The sequence below is a fragment of the Topomyia yanbarensis genome, chromosome 1 (genome assembly GCF_030247195.1).
Source record: "Topomyia yanbarensis strain Yona2022 chromosome 1, ASM3024719v1, whole genome shotgun sequence".
In the NCBI taxonomy this organism is placed as follows: domain Eukaryota; kingdom Metazoa; phylum Arthropoda; class Insecta; order Diptera; family Culicidae; genus Topomyia; species Topomyia yanbarensis.
Genome location: NC_080670.1, coordinates 121,222,463 through 121,236,948, shown reverse-complemented (window position 1 = coordinate 121,236,948; position 14,486 = coordinate 121,222,463). Strand labels below are relative to the sequence as shown.

General features: G+C 39.5%; 1 protein-coding gene across 1 annotated transcript; it reads left to right on the top strand.

Moving 5' to 3' along the window:
* Nucleotides 1-1,008: 1,008 nt before the first annotated feature.
* LOC131675870 (zinc finger protein ZFP2-like) lies at nt 1,009-5,190 on the top strand. Its single transcript, XM_058955004.1, has 5 exons — nt 1,009-1,071; nt 1,264-1,507; nt 1,550-1,867; nt 4,055-4,375; nt 4,406-5,190. The coding sequence occupies exons 1-5, from the start codon at nt 1,009-1,011 to the stop codon at nt 4,813-4,815; spliced, it is 1,356 nt and encodes a 451-aa protein (XP_058810987.1). The 3' UTR covers nt 4,816-5,190.
* Nucleotides 5,191-14,486: the final 9,296 nt, after the last annotated feature.

The following is a 14,486-nucleotide window of genomic DNA, read 5'->3' as shown; positions in this document are numbered from 1 at the left end:
AAGGTCTATTCACTGTGCTTCTGTGTTTTTTTGCAAACGAACTATCAGGTCTATGTTTTTATTTAGTAAATGTTTTAATAAATATTAGTTCATTAGGAGTATGACTTATTTATATTTTGATGACGCGGTGAAGGGGTGGTTAAAGTGCGAGTCATATCTTGAAAATCGATCGCTTGAAAGTAGTATAAATGATTATAAAATGCGACAACATAAACTCATAACCTTTCGAATGGTTATTTAGCCATAGGTAACGAGAAAATAGATATGTTTTATTCATGTACAACAAAAATTACTCAGCAATAATTTATTATTAATTGTTACGCGTGATTTTGTCTCCAGTGATTGGTCAAAATTGGTCGCTTTTAGAATCTGGTGCTCTAAGCATAACTGTCCCATGTTAATAGCGAATTCCATAACAAATGGGACAGTATAGCGATCATACAGCTGTAACAGCGAATTTAGCATTGACATCAATATAACCAGGTTGGTTGCAAGCAGAAAGAACAATACTAGCTGGGCTGCTAGCTGTTTGTGCTACTTATTTTTGAAGCATATGAATTCAATGAAGCGGAATAAGCATATCATAACAACTTACCGTTCACCTATCTCGCCCTTACCGTCCTATCACATGTATTTTCATAGACCTGTGGCAGGCCGAGATGGGCGCATCTAGTTGCCATTGCCAGGATGTGTGTGGGACCAGCATATGCTACTAATAACACTTTCAGTCTATCAAATTAACATGGTTCTATGATCTAGCTTCAATGACGATGGAATATAGCTGAATCCAAAGCCTAACCCATCAGCGCATTTGATCATGTAATGGATATTACGAACGATTCACATTTGATTTCCATAGTCACAAATTACCCAACCACTGGCAGGTAGCATAATCTTCGGACTTAGTTGTGAATTGGAACAGTCAAGCCTGACTTCCCAAGCTACATCTCCAGTATTGTCGTCCCATACGACTAGTGAACCTAAATGTGTCCCACACACATCCTGGCAATGGCAACTAGATGCGCCCATCTCGGCCTGTCACAGGTCTATGAAAATACATGTGATAGGACGGTAAGGTGGAGATAGGTGAACGGTAAGTTGTTATGATATGCTTATTCCGCTTCATTGAATTCATATGCTTCAAAAATAAGTTAGATTTTTTGAGATCATAACCCGTTTTTCGGAGATTTTAATATATAAGAATGCATTTTTTAAAAAAATATTAATATCGAATGCACTTTCCCCTATTTTCTTTCTAGACAGACAACACAGTCAACAAGTCCAGGTGACAATGTCACACATGCCACCGTACTGCAAACAACCATCGATAAAACCTATGAGTGCGGAATGTGTGACCAATCATTCCCTAAGAAGAGACAGCTGGCAGTTCACAAGCGCGTACATGCCGGCACGCGACCGTACTCCTGTGATATTTGCGGTAAAGCATACACCAAGGGTACAAATCTAAGCCGCCACAAACGGATACACACCGGCGAACGACGGCACCGTTGTCGGATATGTGGTAGAGAATTTTTCACTTCTGAGTAATTGGATCAGCACCGGCTTACCCATAAAGATCAGGCTTACATTTGCGATATCTGCAGTAGGAAGTTTACCGAAAACAGTAGTCTCACGCGACACAGACTTATCCATGCAGGTGAGAGATCGCACAAGTGCGATATTTGTGGCAAAGAATTCATAACTAGTGCTGAACTCACTCGCCACATGCGCATGCATACTGGCGGGCGCCCGTATAAGTGTGATATCTGTGGCAAAGGCTACGTAGAAAGCAGCAGTTTGAAACATCACCAGCGTGTTCACATCGATATGAATCTTGCGGATCAAATATTCAGTTGCGATATCTGTGGTAGACAGTTTCTTGAATCTAAAGAACTTACGCAGCACAAACTTATCCACAGCAAAGATCGAGAATTCAGATCTGAAGTCTGGTGGCGGGTTTAAAAAATATTCTCACATAACTCGGCACATGCAAATCCATTCAAACGAACGCCCGTACAAATGTGACCTCTGCGGGCAGGAGTTTCTTCGAAGAGCACATTTGACCCAGCATAATCGCAGGCATGTTGGCGAACGACCCCATGACTGTGAATAGTGTGGAAAAAGATTTGTTGAACGTAGTCATTTGATGGGACACAAGAAGCTGCATGAAAGGTCAAGGAATGGTAGCAGGCGAAAAGGAAAAATTAAGGATTCTACCGTGACCGAAAGCATCCACGCGGTCACTGGAGGCGGTAATGGGAAAATAGAAGAGGAAAAGCAAGTTCTAACATAAATTATCTGATTGAAAGCAATGTAAATAGAAGTCTTGTTTATTATCAAAATGTATTTTATAACATTCTATATTTAATTGCGGCGTCATTAAATGGCCGTTATCAACAATCGACACTATAAAAATTATCCATTCCCTTACCAACGGCCTGCTGAACACTCGTAACCATTGTCTAGTAGGAGCTGTTCTAGTTCAAGCCCCACACACATAGCACACCATCCTTGCGACCAGATGCGCCCATCTCGGCCTGCCACTGGTCTATGAAAATACATGTGATAGGACCGCAATGGCCGTTTAGGGTGAACTGCAATAGGTGGCTATCGAGTCGGAACACTTTAACAGTGTGGCCCTGGCTGCCAGTCATGACTGTACCTCCCGCCACTTCCAAACATGTCACCGGTAACCCTACTGGTGAAACTCCAGAATACATCGAAGCTCCTCAACGGATGCGTTATGTTGAGCTGGCAACGCTGTGGACGGATTGCTGAAATAAACTAATGCTTCCTGTCGAACCGGTGCGTACGTGGGCTAAAAAAGAATAAGAATTAAGGCACTTGATGACATACTTATTGCAGACTGAAAATTAAATGACTATCGAAACGAACTATCAGGTCTATGTTTTTATTTAGTAAATGTTTTAATAAATATTAGTTCATTAGGAGTATGACTTATTTATATTTTGATGACGCGGTGAAGGGGTGGTTAAAGTGCGAGTCATATCTTGAAAATCGATCGCTTGAAAGTAGTATAAATGATTATAAAATGCGACAACATAAACTCATAACCTTTCGAATGGTTATTTAGCCATAGGTAACGAGAAAATAGATATGTTTTATTCATGTACAACAAAAATTACTCAGCAATAATTTATTATTAATTGTTACGCGTGATTTTGTCTCCAGTGATTGGTCAAAATTGGTCGCTTTTAGAATCTGGTGCTCTAAGCATAACTGTCCCATGTTAATAGCGAATTCCATAACAAATGGGACAGTATAGCGATCATACAGCTGTAACAGCGAATTTAGCATTGACATCAATATAACCAGGTTGGTTGCAAGCAGAAAGAACAATACTAGCTGGGCTGCTAGCTGTTTGTGCTACTTATTTTTGAAGCATATGAATTCAATGAAGCGGAATAAGCATATCATAACAACTTACCGTTCACCTATCTCGCCCTTACCGTCCTATCACATGTATTTTCATAGACCTGTGGCAGGCCGAGATGGGCGCATCTAGTTGCCATTGCCAGGATGTGTGTGGGACCAGCATATGCTACTAATAACACTTTCAGTCTATCAAATTAACATGGTTCTATGATCTAGCTTCAATGACGATGGAATATAGCTGAATCCAAAGCCTAACCCATCAGCGCATTTGATCATGTAATGGATATTACGAACGATTCACATTTGATTTCCGTAGTCACAAATTACCCAACCACTGGCAGGTAGCATAATCTTCGGACTTAGTTGTGAATTGGAACAGTCAAGCCTGACTTCCCAAGCTACATCTCCAGTATTGTCGTCCCATATGACTAGTGAACCTAAATGTGTCCCACACACATCCTGGCAATGGCAACTAGATGCGCCCATCTCGGCCTGTCACAGGTCTATGAAAATACATGTGATAGGACGGTAAGGTGGAGATAGGTGAACGGTAAGTTGTTATGATATGCTTATTCCGCTTCATTGAATTCATATGCTTCAAAAATAAGTTAGATTTTTTGAGATCATAACCCGTTTTTCGGAGATTTTAATATATAAGAATGCATTTTTTTAAAAAATATTAATATCGAATGCACTTTCCCCTATTTTCTTTCTAGACAGACAACACAGTCAACAAGTCCAGGTGACAATGTCACACATGCCACCGTACTGCAAACAACCATCGATAAAACCTATGAGTGCGGAATGTGTGACCAATCATTCCCTAAGAAGAGACAGCTGGCAGTTCACAAGCGCGTACATGCCGGCACGCGACCGTACTCCTGTGATATTTGCGGTAAAGCATACACCAAGGGTACAAATCTAAGCCGCCACAAACGGATACACACCGGCGAACGACGGCACCGTTGTCGGATATGTGGTAGAGAATTTTTCACTTCTGAGTAATTGGATCAGCACCGGCTTACCCATAAAGATCAGGCTTACATTTGCGATATCTGCAGTAGGAAGTTTACCGAAAACAGTAGTCTCACGCGACACAGACTTATCCATGCAGGTGAGAGATCGCACAAGTGCGATATTTGTGGCAAAGAATTCATAACTAGTGCTGAACTCACTCGCCACATGCGCATGCATACTGGCGGGCGCCCGTATAAGTGTGATATCTGTGGCAAAGGCTACGTAGAAAGCAGCAGTTTGAAACATCACCAGCGTGTTCACATCGATATGAATCTTGCGGATCAAATATTCAGTTGCGATATCTGTGGTAGACAGTTTCTTGAATCTAAAGAACTTACGCAGCACAAACTTATCCACAGCAAAGATCGAGAATTCAGATCTGAAGTCTGGTGGCGGGTTTAAAAAATATTCTCACATAACTCGGCACATGCAAATCCATTCAAACGAACGCCCGTACAAATGTGACCTCTGCGGGCAGGAGTTTCTTCGAAGAGCACATTTGACCCAGCATAATCGCAGGCATGTTGGCGAACGACCCCATGACTGTGAATAGTGTGGAAAAAGATTTGTTGAACGTAGTCATTTGATGGGACACAAGAAGCTGCATGAAAGGTCAAGGAATGGTAGCAGGCGAAAAGGAAAAATTAAGGATTCTACCGTGACCGAAAGCATCCACGCGGTCACTGGAGGCGGTAATGGGAAAATAGAAGAGGAAAAGCAAGTTCTAACATAAATTATCTGATTGAAAGCAATGTAAATAGAAGTCTTGTTTATTATCAAAATGTATTTTATAACATTCTATATTTAATTGCGGCGTCATTAAATGGCCGTTATCAACAATCGACACTATAAAAATTATCCATTCCCTTACCAACGGCCTGCTGAACACTCGTAACCATTGTCTAGTAGGAGCTGTTCTAGTTCAAGCCCCACACACATAGCACACCATCCTTGCGACCAGATGCGCCCATCTCGGCCTGCCACTGGTCTATGAAAATACATGTGATAGGACCGCAATGGCCGTTTAGGGTGAACTGCAATAGGTGGCTATCGAGTCGGAACACTTTAACAGTGTGGCCCTGGCTGCCAGTCATGACTGTACCTCCCGCCACTTCCAAACATGTCACCGGTAACCCTACTGGTGAAACTCCAGAATACATCGAAGCTCCTCAACGGATGCGTTATGTTGAGCTGGCAACGCTGTGGACGGATTGCTGAAATAAACTAATGCTTCCTGTCGAACCGGTGCGTACGTGGGCTAAAAAAGAATAAGAATTAAGGCACTTGATGACATACTTATTGCAGACTGAAAATTAAATGACTTAGAATATACAGTATTTTAAAATAACAAGTAAAATCTGTCTGTTCTGCGCCCTAGGTGAGCTTAAAAAATTGCTTGAAACATAGAACTTACTTCGCCCATATGCAGACGAAAAATCCCCAATCGATCTGACAACCATGCGTGTACGTTTCCAGTCTCAGAGAATCGATTCGTCCATTCAACCGTGCGACTATCACTTTGTCACCGGCGAGCTTTATGTTAGTTACCCCATTATTGTAGATGTTTTCGGCTTCATATATACCCTGCAATGAAACGTCCGTCAATAGTTGTAATAAAAAACAAGTGACTCCATACAATTTACCTTAAAGTTACCAGTCGTTCCCTCCCAGAACACCAACCACCCATCTGCACACCCAATCTCTATGAAATTATCAAAAAAGTCCAGACACCAGATCGGCGATGTCTGGTAACATTTCTTCCGCGCTGAACCTCCTCCTCCAGGTGGCTGAGAACATTCGCCAGCGCTCATCTGCTGCCGGGGTGGGATGAAGCCGTATGATTGGACTTACTCTCCACCGCTGCTACATCATAGCTCTTGGTTGAATTATTCCACAAAAACCGGATTCGCAGATCCGCACAAATACCTTTTGGGCATACGCGATTATCATTTGTAAATACTGAACTGAACGGTAAAATGAAAATATTTTCCTGCATCTCATTCTGATGAGTGAACTGGTGAAGTTAAACTGTAGTTTTTTCTTCAGTTTGAAAGCAAAACTGGTCGGCGAACGCTCGGGAAACGGGAGACAGCTGATGTTTTGGATTCCTTGGCAGGATGAAAAACATAACAGATAGGTAGAGAAAACAGGAAAAAAAAAACAAAAAAGATGTCATCGATGTTTGAAGAGCACTTTTCACTTTAGAGCAGCGTTGTCAGATTGTTTTGTATAATAAGTTTGTTCTATAGTACACAGAAGTTGCTCCGGAGCAAACAGAAGCAGAAAATACTTGCTGTTTACTCCAGCTTGCTAACGGAAGAAGAAAAAAGGGAAGCGAAAATAGGAACGATTTTCTCTCTGTTTGCTCCGGAGTACTTCCACTTTCTACTGGTACTGGAACAAATCCAATATCGGTATAGTTCTAAATAAAAAATAGGTATTTATCTGTATGAACATGTATGCCAACCAAAAGTTACCTGCAAATTATTGGTTTTAAATAATAGATCATTCTAATGTTATGTAATCAAACCTACCGAACTCAATCGATTTCAGAATCGGTTGTTGAGCTTTATTTGAAATTTTGATAGTAACCTGGCAGATTGCTGAATCAATTTCCGGATGATTCGATGTGGCGAAGACATTTTCAAAAAAGGTCCAAACGTAATATTAGTTGATCTTATTATATGAAAATCGTTATTTATTGGCAAGAAAAAAGAAATCGGTATTTTTAGTAACTTTATTGGTTTTGAAATTGAAAATCGGTTTAGATATCGATAAATCGGTATATTCTGCACCACTGTTTTGGGGTTCATCTACGTCAAAACAATGTTTTTGACAAATTGGAATGAACTCTTGGAGTTCATACCCAGTAAACAAAACGGCGAATAGCCAGATTAAAATAGATGCCGGCGAGCGGTAGGCTACTGGAACTTTGTTATAAGCTACCCGCCGTAACTTTATTTCATATTCCCCACTCGAAGTTCATCCAAATGGTGTAAAAGTATGGAGAATCGAGGTAAAATAGGACAGGGGAATACAGAGTAAAATGGGCAGTTCGAAGATTTTTTGATTTTTTCAATAGTTAGACACCAAATTAACGTGACACTATTCAGAATCGATCCAGCGATGAAAACGGAAGCTGTTCTGCATATAAAATTTTTTGACGAGAGAGGTCTATTAGTTACGGCCGAGTAACGTTTTGTCAGCTCCCGTGCAACAGTTATGCTGTTTAACGGTTTATTTTTGGGCCGAAAGTATACCACCCAAGGACCATGTGAGACATTGGGGGGAAGTGGATCGACCATAACATTATCTGTCTCAGTATCAGATATACGTTCTTCTTCCCCATAATATTCGTCTTCGGAGGGTGATCCTTCTGTTTGTTCCATTTTGTTGCGGGAGCAACACGCTCGACCGCACTGTTTAATTTAAATTAAAATAAAAAATTAAAAACAATAATAAAAAAATCGATAAGAAAAGTAAAAAACGAAACACTTCACCAGTTGGTTCCTGACGAGCTGGTAGGTGAATTGAATCCTTCGTTTGTTTTATCCGTCACCCGCGTGACCTTCACACAGTAGAGAGCTGATATAGCTCGTCTAAACAAAGCCGTCTTTCAGGCAAGAAAACTGTTTAGTAACGCGCTTCACTGCACTACCTTCACCGATATCGCAGGTAATGATTATCACTCGCAGGACTGCTTATTAGTAATGCTTTACTGCAGCCTCTTCCACAGCAAGCACCTTCGTACTACCGAAAAAAACTAAACCACACCGGAGAGAACAAAAAGCACTTGTTTCCCGGTACAAAGTTGGGTTACGAATGATCACTTGCAGTTGCTCTTATCGTTACACATTTAGATTTTTTTACTGCAATACGATAAACTGAATGGAGGCAGCCGTTTTAATGCAGAGTCTGGGACGGTTTTTGAAAATTCATTTTTATAAGTGTTTAAAATCTCCAGAGAAACATATTTTTTCTCAAATATGTAATAAGTCAATAGTTCTTCTAAACCAAACACGCATAGGGTAACCAACCAATTTTGGATCCCTAGAGGAAGTGATATTACGTGAAAGTCAAAAAATATTTGCTTGCCTATGTTTTTTAATGCAATACATGCACGAGTCTGCTCCAAAATTACTGTTCTTGAAAGAAAACTGTCAATGGATGTTTTATACATTGACATAAACTCGATGAAATTTCTTCACAGCATGAATTTTTCACATTTCGGACCCTTCCACACTAATTTGGACAGTGTTCCAAGCATATTTTGGACACACTGAATGTGACTGAATATATTTTGGAAACAGTAAAGTTTTTCTACTAAACTGACCTACCGACTCGTTCTCTTTGCAGTATATTTAATGCATGAAAGAAGAACATAAGCAAATCAGTGACTGCCAATCAAAAATGGTACATTAATCTTTATATGGAAGGCTGACTGCATGAAGTATTTTTGACATTAAAAATGTCTTACTCCACTATCTGGGGCTAGGTGTCATTCTAAATTTTGAAAATCTCCTATGTAACGAAACTATGTAAGGTTTGTACGGTTATAACTTCGCAATTAGTTAATGGATTTCAATAATTTATACACCAATCGATTCAGAAACACCTGACTTGAATATAGTTGCTAATAAGTTTAATGTACTATATAAGTATTCTATTGAAAATCGGTTGAATTGAGAAAAAAATCACGAAAAAGGGGGAAATGTGCATACACGAGGCGGCTATTCCGAGCAGAGCCGTCAATACAGATTTACATTTAAGAGGTCAATCAAACAAGGAAAAGTTATAAATATATGTGCTGAATTTTGCCGTATCATTCGATACTTGATGGTCCACGAGTAGTGTACGGACGATTCTCATAAACAAACGGCCAATAATAGACCTTTCTCGTCAAAAAATTTTATATGATAGGATGCTTCCTTTTTTATCCCCAATTCGTTACTTCCTACTGCCGCGATGATTTGGAACCTCTAACTATTGAAAAAATCAAAAATAGTGCAAGCTGCTCATTTAACCCCATATTCTGAATACCTATCTTGCCTTGTTTTCCCGTATTTTTACACCATTTGGATGAATTTCCTGTGGGGAATACTAAAAGGATGCCAGATCTGCATATATATTAGTAAATCTGTAGATTTTGCATTTTCACTGCAGATCTTTTGCAGATTACAAATATTTAGCAGAACAAAGCCTATGCCAGCCAATTTATACACCAGCCTTCAACATTTTTGATCATTTAAATTATATACATACTACATTTCTACGTCGCATTTATTGAAGATTTTTGTAGCAATCTGCAGACTTTTATATTTTTAATGCAGGCTATTGTTTAAATAGACCTGGCATCACGTATGCTGAAATGATTCATTCATATACCTGTCAAAACATAGAGCGTTGTATGAAAATGTATAACCTCACTTTTCTGACAGTTCGGTGTGCTTGTTTACCTAAGACTTGTTGACACGGACTTTTAAAATTTACATTACTTGAATACATTCGATGCTCTTTGAAAGAATATCAACTCAAGAGGGATGAGGATTGGAACAATGGTAACCTGGTTCATACATTGACCAATCGGCGCTGGATGTAAAACCCGGTGGCATATGCTGAATCGAAAGATCAAGCATTGGGCTATAAAACGATTGCTTTCTGGATGATGGATAAGGATTTGTACACATTTGTTTATTTGCTCATGGGTTAATTCCTAACAAGATGATCCGATTGATTATTCATTTTTAGGTGGTGAAGTTTACCTGAACTTTATAGGTAACGAATTTGGTCGATGGTAAGTTGTTGAAATGATTTTGATCGTTCAATGCCCATATCGAAGAACGTTTCCATTGGTCAGAAGGCCTACCAGCGTATGATAGCTGCGAACATGAGGACAAGGTTATCGCTTTCGAATGGAACAATCATTTATTATTCGTGTTCAAGTTCCATTACAGTAAAAGTTTCGTCGATTATCGCATTGTCGTTGATTTAGCCGGAAAATGCAAAATAGCGCTCGGCACTGACGATAAGGAGTAAGAAGGTTTTGATTGGAGTGATAATAATGCAGAGCATTATATATTCTGGTAGAATATCAGGGAGGAGAAATTATATGTAAATTTATATTATATCCCGAGTTGCCATCATTTTGGCACCGCAATAAAGCTATCTGCAACTGCTGTCTTGTTCAAATTGGCACGAAATAACTAGGCAGCGAATGATAAATTTCATAGTCAATTTATTTACTTTTTCTGAAGGATAAGTAATTAGTATGTTGTGAATATATGTGTCGCCGGTGCCGTGCGTTATGGTGGTACCGAACGGAACCGTTGGTCAGCAGACCGTCCTTGTCGTACTGGTCATAGATGCGACGTTTTTTCATCTGATAGCACTTGACATGCTTCGGAGATCTGTCTTAACGCTCTCTACTTAGCGCAGGATACGCGAAAGCGCTGCTAGCTTTCGAAAGAAAATTCCTAGCTGCTGCTACTCTATCAGAGACTGACTCTCTCTCGACTGAGGACTACAATTTCGGTCGATTAAATTATGCTATGAAAATTGTACTTCCTGGAATTTCATCTAACGAGACCAATTCATTGTGAGGAATTTCGCTACGTTCCAATATTGCTTGCCTCTGTAGGTGATGATGTGTGTAGATTCACTTCGGCAGCCAGCTCTTATGTTTTGGGTAATTTTGCTATCTTATTCTGCTGAATAAATCATCTACCTAAAGCCTCTATGTTATACTACGGTCACTTTAAAAACGCTCTGCTATTTAATCTTGTAGCTCTCGGCAAGTCAGTCCTGGCACTCTTCTCGACTATTCCGGGCACTATACCGCTGACGTCGCACTTATCACGGTGATCAAACTTGGCGAGAGCGGTAGTGGTTTCGTCGGAATTGTTCACTCGACAAGCAGTAAGTGCAAGGACTCTACTACTTATGCCTGAGCCCCTCATTGAAACCTTCGTCCTGCCGGAGTGTTAGCTTCGTCCGATACCGGAGCGTATTGCTGAACCGAAGCAGTCTGCTAATGGCGCTGCTTCCTTCGAATCGGAATCGCTGAATATTCCCGTTAGCCGAATGTCCAACGTGGCCGAAGGCAAACCGATTGCAGCAACACCACCAGCCGTAGCTGACATTTTAGCCTTCAATCCAAGTCCCTGCCATTGGCATAGCGACAGACGAATGCGGCGCAGGCTGAACATCGGTTGACTCGTTGCCGGACGGGGCGAAACAGCTGCAACAGGAGCGGACCTAGTATGGGGTATAAAGGTCATCAATTGCCATAGATCACCAAAACGCTCTGCGACTAACATTGTGAACAAAACAAACCAAATGAAATTGATCACTCAAAAAAAGTAAACGTTATGCCTATTGATTTTACACAAAGATTTTGGCAATTAGCGGAGGCATATAGACACTATTTGCTGGCACATAAACCTAATGTGCATATTTACAAGAAATATTAATCTTACATTCACATTTCATAACTATTAGGCACATAAAACCCCATTCTATATCAATATGCACATATAACTTATGTGTGTGCATACATAGTTTATACAGTTGACACATAGAAGGTATGTGTGCGCGTGATAACAATAGCATTTCTTCTTCATATGAATTTTAAGCGATTTGAAGCAAATAGAATTAACGTTTGGATTTTTTTCAGTGATCGCAACAACGATAAAATAATCTAAATTCTACCTACACATTTGAAACATTTGAAAAGGGTCTAACTGCCAAACGTAAACCCTGAGAAAAAGGCAAAAGAAGTTTTTGTCGAATTCATTATAATTCTATTTAAAAATTTAATACAGTTTGATTTAGTTTGATTGCGCATATTGTTTACATCAGACACTCCCCTTAAATCATTGAGTACATATTTCACTGCCTTTATAATCCTTTTGGAATCTGTTACAATAATCCTTTATAATCATTTTATAAAAAGCGTATTGTTAGTTAGGACTTTTATATCAGCCGGGCCCTTTTATAATTTGTTATAAAATCATTATCAAAATTCTTCATAATCCATTGTTGCGTTATGTTTATGCACATGGCCAGATAGATAGTTTTTAACTGGGACGTGACGTGTGGATACGAAAAAACCTAATGTCAATTGCAGCCAGGAGGAGCTGTCAAATGCAGCCAAAGGGAACCGTCAAATGCAGTCAGGGGGAACTGTCAAATGTAGCCAGTCCATTTAAAATATGTGAGGAAGAAAGAGTCGCTATGCAAGACAAGAGATCAAATGAACAGACAAAAAGAAAAAGAAAACATATATCCACAGGTTTTGTCCCAGGATTTTAATAGAGAACATGAAAATTCGATTTGTTTGCATTTGGCAGTGGGCCTTTTTCAAATGTTTGGCTAGAAATTCCTTACTTCTACGATGAATCATGTACAAGAAAAGTAAAAATGTTAAATTTAACGGAACAATGTATGATGCCGACATCAAATAAAAAATAACAGATGAGCGACCTTGTTTGGAAAGTGTTAACATTTGGCAGCGAACCAAACCAAGTTTCTCATACTATGATCGAATCAACAAAAATTCCAAGACCATGTAAACAATCTCTCTGAACTGCCAAAAAAGTGAGGTTAAACCACAGAGAACAGACATATAAGCTAGAACAAACTTTCCCGAAAAACCTGTGTAAACATTTAAATGAAAATACGTTGAATATCACCATCGCATACAGGTTTGCATGCGTGAGTCACCATTGTATCCAAGTTTGCTTACAAGTCCCGTATAGTGATTGCTGGCCGATCGAAGCGCCGACCAGTGGCAAGTGTCTACTTGCTGTTGTCATTTCAAAGCGACAGTTATTTTTCTTACACGAGTTGAAAAGTTTACTTGTATGTCAGTTCTCAGTGGTTAAACATTATCATGCAATGTTCTCTACCGAGAGGTTCACTTTAGTTTGTTTACATAACCAATGAACTTTGTACCGCGACTCACCACTTCATTTGCCGCGTTGCCAGGAACTCAAGCAAAAATATTCAAAACAGTGTTGCCCAAACACACATTTCGAGTCCCACCATTCTTGCTAAGGTGAAAAAATATTCAACATTCTTGCATATTTCAAATTTTAAAAAATCATTAAAAAATCATGATAGCTCCTAAAAATCTCATTTTTACGGAAATGTTCTTATAAATGTGTAATCTTTCGATTAAAAATAAGAAAAACAGGTGTTAGGTCGGACGAGAAAGGTCTATTGTCGAAGATCGATTATCGTCGTATAGACAGCCCCACCCCGTACCGTGAGAGTTAAAGTCTCCAAGAAGCAGGCGGGGCGAGGGAAGGTGTTCAATCACGTTGGAGAATCTTCGATATCCCATCATGGCCCTAGGAGGAATGTAAATAGAATCAATGCAAAGATCTTTGCCTTTGATTGTTGTTTGACAAGCGACAACTTCAATGCCTGGCGTCGTAGGGAGGTTGATTCGATTGAAGGAGTAGCACTTTTTGATCCCTAAAAGTACCCCCCCCCCCATATGAGTCTTCTCGATCCAAGCGGATAATGTTAAAATCGTGGAAGTTGAGGTTTATATTAGAAGTTAGCCATGTTTCACGTAGGGAAAATGCATCACAATGATTGTAATTTAGCAAGTGTTTTAATGAATCAAACACGCATAGGGTAACCAACCAATTTTGAATCCCTAGAGGAAGTGATATTACGTGAAAGTCAAAAAATATTTGCTTGCCTATGTTTTTTAATGCAATACATGCACGAGTCTGCTCCAAAATTACTGTTCTTGAAAGAAAACTGTCAATGGATGTTTTATACATTGACATAAACTCGATGAAATTTCTTCACAGCATGAATTTTTCACATTTCGGACCCTTCCACACTAATTTGGACAGTGTTCCAAGCATATTTTGGACACACTGAATGTGACTGAATATATTTTGGAAACAGTAAAGTTTTTCTACTAAACTGACCTACCGACTCGTTCTCTTTGCAGTATATTTAATGCATGAAAGAAGAACATAAGCAAATCAGTGACTGCCAATCAAAAATGGTACATTAATCTTTATATGGAAGGCTGACTGCATGAAGTATTTTTG

Bases quoted from the DNA above. Each gene is read 5' to 3' on its own strand.
- LOC131675870 (XM_058955004.1), top strand. From the start codon at position 1,009: ATGGCAACTAGATGCGCCCATCTCGGCCTGTCACAGGTCTATGAAAAT. The intron at 1,508-1,549 runs GTTGTCGGATAT...CTTCTGAGTAAT, and splicing joins CACCGGCGAACGACGGCACC to TGGATCAGCACCGGCTTACC. The intron at 4,376-4,405 runs GTAGAGAATTTT...CTGAGTAATTGG, and splicing joins GCACCGTTGTCGGATATGTG to ATCAGCACCGGCTTACCCAT.